The 12544-nt window shown below is 33.1% G+C and overlaps 1 protein-coding gene across 3 annotated transcripts; it reads right to left on the bottom strand.

Moving 5' to 3' along the window:
* Positions 1-2056: 2056 nt before the first annotated feature.
* Positions 2057-6937, bottom strand: LOC114410495. 3 transcript variants are annotated; one of them, XM_028374469.1, is made up of 6 exons: positions 6286-6937; positions 5675-6133; positions 5206-5583; positions 5063-5130; positions 4831-4899; positions 2504-2623 (listed from the first exon to the last, which is right to left on the bottom strand). In XM_028374469.1, the coding sequence occupies exons 1-5, from the start codon at positions 6814-6816 to the stop codon at positions 4875-4877; spliced, it is 1461 nt and encodes a 486-aa protein (XP_028230270.1). In that variant the 5' UTR covers positions 6817-6937; the 3' UTR covers positions 2504-2623; positions 4831-4874. The 3 variants fall into 3 exon arrangements, with proteins under 3 accessions (XP_028230269.1, XP_028230268.1, XP_028230270.1); XM_028374468.1 differs by lacking the exon at positions 4831-4899 and having other exon boundaries at positions 2057-2623; positions 5675-6031; positions 6286-6936; XM_028374467.1 differs by lacking the exon at positions 4831-4899 and having other exon boundaries at positions 2057-2623; positions 6286-6936.
* Between the last annotated feature and the right edge of the window lie 5607 nt (positions 6938-12544).

The following is a 12544-nucleotide window of genomic DNA, read 5'->3' on the forward strand; positions in this document are numbered from 1 at the left end:
AAAGACCTGCTTGGATGGCTGATTTTAAGGTATATGGACTTCCCCAATATGAAGACCCACATACACATTTTGTACTATTTTCAAATTGTGATCCAGTAGCTTTTGAAGATGTTGTTAAATAATCCAAATGGCGAAAGGCAATGGATGCTGAAATTGCAGCCACCGAAAAGAACAACACTTGGGAGTTGATAGAGCTTCCCAAAGGTTAAAAGACAATTGGTGTGAAGTGGGTTTACAAGACCAAGCTGAAAGAGAATGGCGAAGTGGAAAAATTCAAGGCACCGTTGGTAGCAAAAGGCTACAAACAAGAGTTCGGGATTGACTACAAAGAAGTCTTTGCTCCGATAGCAAGGCATGATACAATTAGATTGGTGATTTCTTTAGCAGCACAAAAATCATGGTCCATCTTCCAGTTGGATGTGAAATCAACGTTCTTGCACGGAGACTTGGAAGAACAGGTATTTGTTGATCAACCTCCCGGTTACATTAAGACTGGAAATGAGCATAAAGTGTATAAACTGAGAAAGGCTCTTTACGGACTAAAACAAGCACCTCAGGTTTGGTATAGTCGTATTGAAGGTTATTTTTTAAGAGAATGATTTCTGAAATGTCCTTATGAGCACACACTTTTTGTTAAAATTACTGATGGTGAAAAATGCTCATTGTATGTGTGTACGTGGATGATCTTATTTTTACTAGGAATGATGTTATCATGTTTGACAAATTTAAGAAGTCCATGATGATTGAATTTGATATGACTGAACTTGGCATGTTGCATTATTTTTTGGGCATTAAAGTTGTGCAATCTGCTGTTGGAATCTTTATTTTTCAAAAGAAGTATGTGCAAGAAATATTGGACAGGTTTCAGATGACAAATTGCAATTTTGTTAACACACCGGTTGAGTATGGTTTGAAACTAACCAAGGATCATGGAGGAAAAAAGGTTGACAACACACTTTACAAGCAAATTGTGGGAACTTTAATGTACTTGACAGCAACAGGACCAGATGTTATGTATGCTGTGAGTCTTATTAGTAGATACATGGACACTCCGGCAGACATGCATCTTTTGGCTGCCAAGAGAATCTTTCGGTACTTGCAAGGTACTGTAGATTATGGATTGTTTTACAAGATGGGATTAAAGATAGATTTAGTTGACTTTACGGATAGTGATTATGCTGAAGATTTAGATAATCGAAAGAGCACTTCTGGATATGCATTCATGTTAGGCTCAGGAGCTGTCTCATGGTCATCCAAGAAGCAACCAATTGTTACTTTATCAACAACTGAAGCAGAGTTTGTTGCTGCCACAACTTGTTCTTGTCAAGCTATTTGGATGAGGAAAATTCTTGAAGATCTTCATTTTGAAAGACAAGGGCCTACTACAATTTTCTGTGATAATAATTCAACTATCAAACTCTCCAAGAATCCGATTTTACATGGAAGAAGCAAGCACATTGATGTGAAATATCATTTTTTAAGGAAGCTCACAAGAAATGGGACGCTTGATCTCATCTATTGCAGAAGTGAAGATCATATAGCAGATATATTTACGAAGTCCCTCAAATGGCCTATGTTTCAGAAGCTAAGGAAATTACTCGGTGTTAGCAAGTTGGAGAATCTAGTTTGAGGGAGTTTTTTTTTTTAAACTGATATGATATGATTTATCTGTTTAAGGGAGAGTTTGTTAAATAAATTGAGACGTTGGTATTGTTTGACCAAGTCCATGAAAATTTGTTTTATGTTATTTTGTTTCTAGTTCTAAGTTGTTACAACAAGTGAAAAAGTCCATGACTTGTGTTTGTTATTACTTTAACAAGAGGAATTTTTGACGTCTCATCTCCGTAGTGGAGTATCTTTATTTTTTTCTATTTTAACAAGAGGAATTTTTTTTTAACCAGCACCCATCTTTTAAGAAGAGTTATTTGGACTTTTCATTAAAAAAATAAATGCCATCAATCATCATAACATTAAGGGGTGAAAAAAAATATATTTTAATGGAGGAAATGCAATAAATCCTAGGAACGACGAATGTAATTTACTTGATAATATAACATTAAAGCCAAGAGAATTAGAAATTAATTAGAAAAATCAACCGACAAAATCTGATGTTCCAACACCATATTTGGTTCTTGAAAGCACTAGCTAGGACTTCGGATAACAGATGCTGATATAAACATAAGGAGTAGGCAAAATGATATTATGCTCAAGACCATCTTTCTAATCACAGCAACAAGAGTATATAATCTACGACCAAGTAGTGTGTGTCAGCAAAGCGTTACGCAACCACAAATACCACCACTATTTTACATCAGTCAAGGTCCGGAGTCAATCTTTACATGCAAGAAAAACGTGAACACATCAACAAGGGGACATTAGTAGTATAGCTTTGCCCTGAATCACAAGGTTTAGCAGTCACTAGCCGGACATGAATGACGTTGCTGCTTGTCTGAAGTCCAAAGATTTGAGAGCTTCCCGGGGAAAAGGCTTCCCATCTGGTAGCCACAGGCCACCCTCATGAGGTAGCAGCACCTGCGGTTGGGCTTGGCTACTTCCTTCCTTGGATGAGACCTCATTCCTTTTCTTCACAAATTCAAAAAATTCTGCAACTTGGCGTGCATATCTGCACCTCAGAAAGCAATACATTACAAAGCATTAGGAATCAATGGATTAATCTCTCAGCAATGAAATTCTCTAGCAAAGAATTTTACTTATTAAAGGAACAGAGAATTTGGTTACCTACGGGTCTACTTCCAGTTATATCAATAACAGGAAATGTAACATTTCACTACCATTACAAAGAACCAGTGAGAACTTAAGTAAAGATTTGCAACTTGCAAGTGAAGACTGACAAGAGCAAACTTTGCAAGGAAATTTTTATTGCTTTAAGGTGCAGTTTGGATAAAATTTTCAATAAGCACTCATGGAAGACAACAAAGCAATAAAATGCATAAAGTTCAGCCATAACTCACAAGTTAAAATCAACTTCTGCACTTTACCTTTTTAGAAGCTACAGTGCATCAGTTGATTTTAACTTGTAAGATAAGTTTGATTAGTTTTACCTCTGTTTCTTCTTTTATAAATGCTTTTGAATAAGTTTATCCAAACTAGTCCTTATTCATTAAGTATTTAATTGAGTAGATTACCCAAATGCACTCTAAAGTCCCCTATGTTTTAGAAGCTTTCTTGTGGGATTTCAAGAAACTAATAACATAAATACTAATGGTAATTCGTTTTTGTAATTTTGTTTGGATAAAAATTCATGTAGTCCTGCAGTGCAATGGCTCTCTAACAGTATTATTTAGCTATACTTTGAAGTACTATTCACATTTGATTTCATGTTACATAAAACATATCCTTGCAAAACTAAGGCACCTATTAGCATCACAATGCACTCCAAGATTCCATTCCGTCTATGCACACCTTAGTACTTCTCCGTGCATGCTACATTGGTTTCTCAAGATTATGTTGGACAATGATTGATACCCCAATCACTCATATAAAACACCTGGATGTAATAAATATGGGGCTATGGCCATCAGGATAAGGTTTGGGGACTATGCCTAACATCGGAAAAATGACTCAGAAAGTAAAGAGCAGATGAGCACCAAATGGCAAATAGTCCTGCAGATTCACCATTGGCTAAACAATAAAGTGATCTTAGCAAGATGGAAAACATCCATTTAGCTAACACAATATATACAATCCTAGTTGTAAGTTATAGGAAAAATATGTCATCTAATGATATACCACTCCACATATATTATGGGATCAAACAGTCTACAATAAACATGAAACAAAACATACATATGCTTTTGCACCAAACCCACTTATATCTCCTAAAGCAGCATCTTTGAATTGTAGCAGTGACAATAGGTTCATAGCTTCACAGAAATTAGTTACCTTTTTTACCCCAGATGCTATGCTTACCAGTTACATGATGACTAATGCATAAAATTCATGCGCATACCCACCAGAAAAGTTGTATACTAATTTAACACAAATTGCTCAACATATTGCCCACTTTTCTAATTGTGTGCACAAGTTTGTGAACATTTAAACCCACTTATAAACTTTGCCAAAGATCTTGACAAACTAGCAGTATATTCAATATTTTAAAGTTGGAAGCATGAAAAATAAAACCAACACTTTATTAGACTGTATGAGAACACATCAGCCTTTGATTTTCCGCCTCATGTCTCTACTCTCTAATTCAGTGGATTTGGAACCACAATGCCCCACCCACCCCTCCTATTCTCCAAGAAACACATCAAACAGACCTTTTTGTGGGCTGAAATGATAAATTTGATTATTTTATCAAATAACAAAACAAGAAAAAACACCAGTCTCATGGTTTGATGAAAATAGTATCAGGGTAGTATTATTCTTAACTTCTAAAATTACAAAGCACTAACAATCCAATTTATACCAACAATCTAGGTCAATTACTAGAGTAGTGTAATGACACAAACTTTGGGTAAACCACACCGCAAAAGTTGGCCATTGTGGTGGGCAAGCACGAATTTCCAATACGGGGCTCAGGTCTCATATCTTACAAATGGAACCTCACATCCCACTATGCTCTCCAGTCCCAGCACACATAGCCAGGCTGTGCACTAGTCTAGTTCCAAGTAGAGACTGCAATGCCAACATCACAGCTCATGCTACTCATTTGCAACTGGGAGACGTGGTAGAAGGCTCTAATATGAATTGATATCAACTTTGGGAGAACCACATTACAAAAGGTATCCATTATGGAGGGAAAGCTCAACTTCATATAAACCACACATCAGAATACCATACTTGAGATTTAGGAATCAAGTCCCATACCTTGCAATTGGGACATAGGCACCTAGCATACAACTAGTACAAGACTACAAGCCCAGCTCAACAACAACCCTACATAACAAGACTCCTCAGGACAATAAGAGTCATAATATTCAAACAGAGGCAAAAAAAATTGTCTGACAGAACCAAAGTTTAAGTCCATGGTAAGGAAACTAAACAAATATCCGAGTAAGGAAACTCAAACAAATATCCGAGTAAGAAATAGTTATCTTACTGCCTCTTTGCTTCGATATCTTTGCTGAAATCAATATTGGGTTCACAGTCCAGAACCAAAGCAGGAACCTGTTTATAGTTCAAATGGTTAAGCCAGTTTACCATAACAAACAAATTCCGACATGGGATTTCCAAATATTGTACCTTCTGAATGCTTGAATGCATGTGACCACCCTCCAGATAAAAAACGCGGTCTCTTATATCAGGGTGTAAAGAGTTGTCAATATGATGGGGCAGCTGATTGACAGATAATACTCCATGATTACCACTTTGGGAGGGAAATAACCAGCTTTCATGCTTTTCATGGAGGTCACAGAGATAGTCAAGGCTGACTCCACCTTCTTCTGTTCTTTTTCTTAACATCATTCTCTTATGGCAAGTGTCAGGACTTGCCCTAAGATAGATAAAACCATCAGGAATAAGTCCAGGCAAGGAGGATACTACAGGATCAAACCACGAGTCATAGATACTGATCTCCATCCCATTCATCCAGTTAGCTTCATGGACAGCTCGTACAAAAACCTTCATTGAACAGAGAGATAAAAGAGCATAAGCCTTAATTCAACAGAAGAAGCTTAGAGAAGAATAAGAAAGGGGCAAACAGAAGACTCACCATCCTGTCACTGAAAACACTCCTCTCCATCAAACGAAGAGGCTTGATTCCAGCAGATGACTCTCTTTCCTGCATGACCCGTGTGACAAACACATAGTTCTGAAAGGTGTAGGCATACCGTTGCGGCTCGGCATAAAAAGCATCCAAAATGTTAAAGTGATCAGGTCCAACATCCTGCCACTTGCTAATGGGTTCAGGAACCACCTCAACAAGATCACGCAACTCGATCGTTTCATTCGCTATTCTCTGGAGGAAGGTAGTCTTGCCAACGCTAATGTTACCCTCAACACAGAATGTTAAGCGCTTCTTCTGAACAGAGGAAGAGGAATTGTCTTCCAACTCCTCCTCGTCAACACTCTGTTTAATGAAAGTAGTTATACTCTCAGCATGGTTCTTGTGGATTATTCCAACAGAATTCTGTAGATACTCAACCATCTTGTCACTAGATTTGCCAAAGAACTACAGCACATGACCCAAACACAACAGTTTAATATAACAATTCGTTCGCAGAAATCTAGCATTCCTGGTAAATAAATCTTTCACGTAATACCAAAACCCCTAAACAGAGCAGATGTAATAAGAGAGAGAGAGAGAGAGAGAGAGAGAGGGACCTTATCCTTGTAGAGTTGCTTGAGTTGCGCAACACCAGCGATACCTTTCTGAACGAGCTTTCTGAAATTTCTGGGACCCACACCGGGGATGGCCAGCAAATCAGGATTTGACGGAGCAGGAGAAGAAGAAGTAGAACCCTTTTGCCTCCTATTTAGCCTGGAGTTAAAGGGCTTCTCTTTTGAGTCCACAAGAGAACCATACTCAACAGGGTCGGGTTGGGTGATGAAAGAGCCTTCTGAAGCCGAATGCAAGGAGCGGTTTCTAGAGTGGTTAAGGAGAAGAAGGGTCTTGTTATTCTTGGGGTGGGAGTGGGTGTGGGTTAGACTGAGACACCTGCAGACAGAGCAAGTGTTGGTACTAGAGAGCGCCAAATAGCGGGAATAAGAGAGTTGGCGCTTGAGAGAAGAACCAGCAGCAGCTGCTGACATTGGTTGGTTTGCAACTTTGGGAGGCAACGAAAGAAAGGGAGTAGCCACGGTGACAGAGATAGAGAGGAAGGGAACTGAAGAAGGGCGTAGCAGTTTCTGCATTTCACTCTCAGTTTGTGTCCCTCATTATGAGGGCGGGAAGGAAAGGTAAGGGTTTTAGGTTTAGCCTCTCAGTAAGAGAGTGGATACACACACCCCAATACAAAAGGAGAATTCAGAGGGTTTCAATCTCCTTTCTATTCAGTCACTGACACAAATAGAATCGTATTAACTTTTTTAATTACGGTAATAACTAAATTAAAAACTCATACTAATCCTCTTGTACGTTGTCCAAAAATAGGTTTTTATTTACACATTACATACAAACTCTTATTCGTGAGTATAATCTCGCAACCATCCCAACTTTTATAAGGAATTTTTACTTTGATTGGACACGGATATGAATTAAACAGTGTATTACTTAATTGTTTTTATTAGGCTTTGTCACTTATTATTTGTCTATTCTTTCAAATTTTATAGGTATACATATAATATTAGGGATTATACTTTCTTTTAAGTTTCAAATCTCGGAATATTTTTTAGATTGTCGGGATATGAATTTTATAGGAAAAATTTTACTAGAATAAAATTTTATATTTGGTTTCACAGTATAATTGTTTAAACTTGACTTGAATGAATAAAATATTTAATTATGTTCAAATTTTTTAAAAAATAATTAACTTTTTTATGTTTTTCTTGCAAAAAAAATATTTTTTAAAATTATAAGACATATATTATTATATCTGATTCTCAACAAGGACACAGATGGGGAAAATTTTCATATCCGTGGAAGGCATGGACAAGACCAAGATGATTTTAAGAAAGCAGGGACGAGAGTTGTCAAAGCTTTTAGAAAATTGCAATGGTGTTTCTTGTGGGGTGGTGAGGAAGATGCAAAGAAGATTCATTGGGTGAAATGGGACACAATTTGCCGGCCAAAGGAACATGAAAGACTTGCCATAAGGGATATTTGTAACACTTTTCATTTAAAAAAAAAACCCATATTAAAATAATATAAAATCTTAAAATTATAAAAATATATCTTATTATGATAAATAAAGTTAAATAAATAAGTTTTTAATTGAGTTAAAATATTATCCTCAAAATATGAATATTTAAACTAAATGAACACTAAAACTACAACGAAAGTAATTACATTTGGCATATTATTTTGAAGTACTAATCAAACTAAAATAAATATAATTAAGAAAATTATGTCTTCAATTCTCCTCAAACTCAACAATTTTCTCTTCGTGCTTTGAAAAAATCACTTATAATGAGACGATAATCTTAATGAATAAAATAATTAATAGGAATTCGCAAATAGAATTATTCTGAATCGATATGGTAATTTGAAAAATCAACCATAGTATCTATAATGAATTTAATATAAGATTATATATGTATATATTTACACACCAATGAAAATGATATTAAACAATCATAATTCATGAAATTTTGAATAAAAAAAAAATTAAATAAATGGAAACAAAATAGAGATATTTGGGAATCAATGTAGATCTCAAATTTTTAAAAAGATCTATGAACTCATATTTCATATAATAACATCTCACTATCTTCCATTATAAATGGACGAGATATGAAGTATATCTATTATATAATCTCATAATAAAATGTCATCATCCTTTCTCGGGTGTGATGATCAACTCATAAAGTTACAAAAATACTATTCTAAAAAAAACTATCAACAAATGTCCTAATTTCATGCATTTAATAATAATTCTCAAAATCACCATAATAACAATAGAATTAACTAATAATATAAAATCACTTAGTATTTACAATGGCTAGAATATAATACACATGCGTACAAATTAGTCATAATCCTAAAGGTTAAATTACATTCATTAATTCAATGATAAAATTATTTAGGTAATGTCAATATATATATATATATATATATATATAAAGAAAACGTATTTGCAAGAATTCATATCATGAGGTTTAAAAAAAGTTATTTTACTCACATCTTAAAACAATAAATTTGTATTTTTTGTTATTCTTTTTCTTTTCTACTAATTGCATTGAGAAAAAAATTCATTTTTTTTTAATCCTTGAGTAGTAACTCACTAATATTAAGAGAGACTATTTATGTGTGATCGAAACACTATTACCCTTATATATAAATTATACATAATTTGAAACTTGTTTGGCTGATCTTTTTATCTATTATTTATATTATATTTCATTATAATTATCTTTAACTCATTCAATATATTATTATACTAACATCTTTTTAAAATAAAAAAAATAACAATCTAATACTTTAAAATAATTTAATTATTTTTTCTTTATTAAAAGATATATTTAAATATGTTTATCAAAATAATTATTGAATTATTTTTGAAATGTTTTAATATCTCTCTTTAACGATGCTCTTCTGTATCCTTAACATTTTTTAAGGTTATGCATAGTGGCTAGGTGAAAGATGCCTTTTTTTGTTCACTGTTCATTCTTTTTAAGCATTTAGCACTGCCTGAATCAAGTCTGATTTCACAACAAGCCCGTTGACTTCCATGTTGCTCTCATTCTTATCTTTGCATCTCTACTTTGGCTAGGATGCTTTCTAAAGGCTCGTTGTCGTCTTACTCTTGGACGAATTCTCCTTCCTGAAATATTTTTCTATGGAGGTTCACCCCCTAAACCTCGTTTGATAAAAAGGGAGGACTGGTATCCAACTCTTGCAGGTACTATTAAATGTGATGTATATGGCCTGGCAAAAGATGCTCCTGGTCATGCTGGTACTGGGGCATCTTTGGAGGCTCTCATGGCACCTTCTAGGGTTGCTTCTCCTCCTTTGAAGGGATCTGCCATGCCCTCCATGCTAAGTTGTTTGCCATTATCATGGCCATTGAGACTACCATTTTAGTATAATTGGAAGGTTCTTTTTGGATAAAATCTAATTCTTTAATTTGATTATCATTTAAGCCATCAAAGACCATTATCTTGTTCCGTGGAGCATTAGGTAGCGTTGGAAAAACTATTTCTTTGGCTTGTATAGATCACACTATAGTTTTGTTTTCCTCTCATATTTTTAGAGAAGGGAATTTTGTGCAGATTTACTAGCAAACCATGTGAGGCTAACTCTACTTCTAGTTTTACTTGGTGGGACCGTGCTCCTAGTTTTGTTAAGCATGAGTTCCTTCACAATTGGAAAGCCCTCCCTAACTATAGGTTTCTATAGTTCTTTTGATGGGTCTTGGCCTAGTGCCTCCATTTTGCTTTGTTTTGCTTCTTTTATTTAACATTATTCGTAGAGTGGTGGTGGTGATGGTTGGCGGTGGGGTGCCAACATAGGTCTTTGCTCGCCATCTAGTTGGTCTCTATTTTTTTTATTTAAAAAAAGTCTGTTTTTATTCATTTAGGCTTTGCTTGTTTCCACTTCCCACAATGTGATATATATAATTCCCCACAATAGCAGAGTTGGATTGTGTCATGTGTGGCAGCCGAATAGAAATGGGAAGAATTTGGAGGTCTATTTATTAAGGACTCCTGACGCAGAACTTATGCCTATACACCAATGTGGTCAGGTTAATGTTTGGCACCAATATGCTCCTTTGATCAATTGCAAAAACAGGAGCTAATGATGGAAGTCAATTGCCTATTTACATTACAACTCCCCTCCTACAAATGTATATCAGCTTGCTGATGCACCAAGTACTATGTTTCTCAAGTCAAGATGTAATATTTTTATATCTCTTCTATTTACTATATTATAAAAGTATGTTCTCTTTAGTCACATGTGAACATTTTGTGTCACACATCAATATTTTAGAAACCTAATTTTTTTAACTTTTTCTTTTATCTTTCTATTTCTTGTAAGTATTGTTTCTTTTAATCTTTTTTCTTTTTTTTATATTTCTTTCTTTCTTTTTTCTTCTTACATTTTTTATTTTCTTCTTATTCTTTTTTTATGTTTTCTTCAATTTTTTACCTTTTATCTTTTCTTTTGCTTTTTTTAATTTCTTCTTTCTCTTTTAGCATTTTTTTCTTTTTTATTTACATTTTTATAATTTTCTATCTATCCTATTTACTATATTATAAAAGTATGTCCTCTTTAGCCACATGTCAATATTCCATGTGCCTCGTGTAAACATTTTAGAAGTTTTAGGAGTTGTTTGGTTTGACTGTTTTCTATTTTCATTTTCACTGGAAATAAAAAATGGTGATAAAAATGCGTTTGGTTGGATTTTTGAAAACATATTTAGTGAAAATATTTTCTCAAACGAACTAAAAACGAAAAACAATAAAATCTCGTTCTAGTGTTTTCAGTTTAAATCAAGAATCTCATTTTGGGTAAAATGAAAACGCAATAGCAAGGAATGTAATTTTAAGCGAATCTAAAAATACATTTCTTTTTGAAAACACATGTTCAATGTCTTTATTTGTTGAAAGCAAAAATCAAGAAATCAAAATAAATATGTTTTCAGAATTCTAATATTTTAAAAATAAAAACAGTTTTCAAAAAATAAAAACAAAAATAAAAATGTAAACCAAATACACCCTTACTTTTTTAATAGTATAAACCTCTTACCTTTTTACAACATTGTTGCAACTTGCCAATAGCAATTGCTTGTTGGGAGCAAACCACAAGTAGTCATGATTTGCTAACACGGGTATAAAAAAGGTGAGTAATATTAAAAAACTGTAAGCAAAAAAAAATCTATGATTCACATTCTATCCATACCTAAATTTGAACGATATGATGCGGCTGCCCAATCTTACTGGGACCACCACCATCTAATGCAAGCATTTTAATACCTAAATCAAATCAAGGATTCTTATTAAATTAAATATGGCTATCAAAGTTTCAAGTCTCCTTTAGAGATTAAAGGTTATTATTAATTTAAAAATTTTGATCTAACAATTCATACAAATTCAAACTTCATTTACATAGATAGATATATTAGATAGATTCAAATGAGTTAATTATTTTTCACAATTAATAATAATAGTTTTATATCACTAATTAACAAGTGTAATTGATTCGTGTCATACACAAGTAAATATTATTCATGAATATTTTAAATATATAAATATTTTTTAAATTTATAGTAGGAATTATTTTTAATTATTGATTGTAAAGTATAATATTTTTAATTATTAATTATTGTTGTCAATTATAGATATATAATTTATTAAAGTATATGGTAAAATATAGTTTTTAAAATACAATAAATGGGAGAAATAAAAAACATTTTAGTTATAAGGTAAGGTAGCAATATTTAAATAATTGTTGAAAAATAATATTTCAATCAATCTAAGATAAGAGTTCTTAGTTACAATATAAATAAAACAAATCATGAAATAATAATTTTAAATCAAAATTTAAATTGAAGCAACACATGACATATATACTGATTTTTGAATAATACTAGAAAATATTTTAAATTTTGAACATATATTGTAAAAAATGAATTAGGAATTGTGAACTAAAAATAAACTATGTGAATTATTATAAATGATTGTGTATCAATTATTTTAATTTTTTTATCATCATAATTAAGGTCTGGCTCTTTAGTGAGATTTCAAGATATTTTCATAAGTTAAGCTTTAATCCTTTGTATTGTTTATGAGACTAATCATTAGTCTAAGATTTAATCACATTTAAATTTTATCATTTCTTTTTAATAGTGTATTCTACAAGGATCAAATCCAGGTTCTCCCCCAACAAATTGAGTATGTATTGTCCACCTATTGGATATTATGTATCAATCATGTAGCTTAAAGTATAATGACTTCAAATTATTAACTACTGTTGTGCAATATG

This window comes from Glycine soja, chromosome 4 (genome assembly GCF_004193775.1).
Source record: "Glycine soja cultivar W05 chromosome 4, ASM419377v2, whole genome shotgun sequence".
In the NCBI taxonomy this organism is placed as follows: Eukaryota; Viridiplantae; Streptophyta; class Magnoliopsida; order Fabales; family Fabaceae; genus Glycine; species Glycine soja.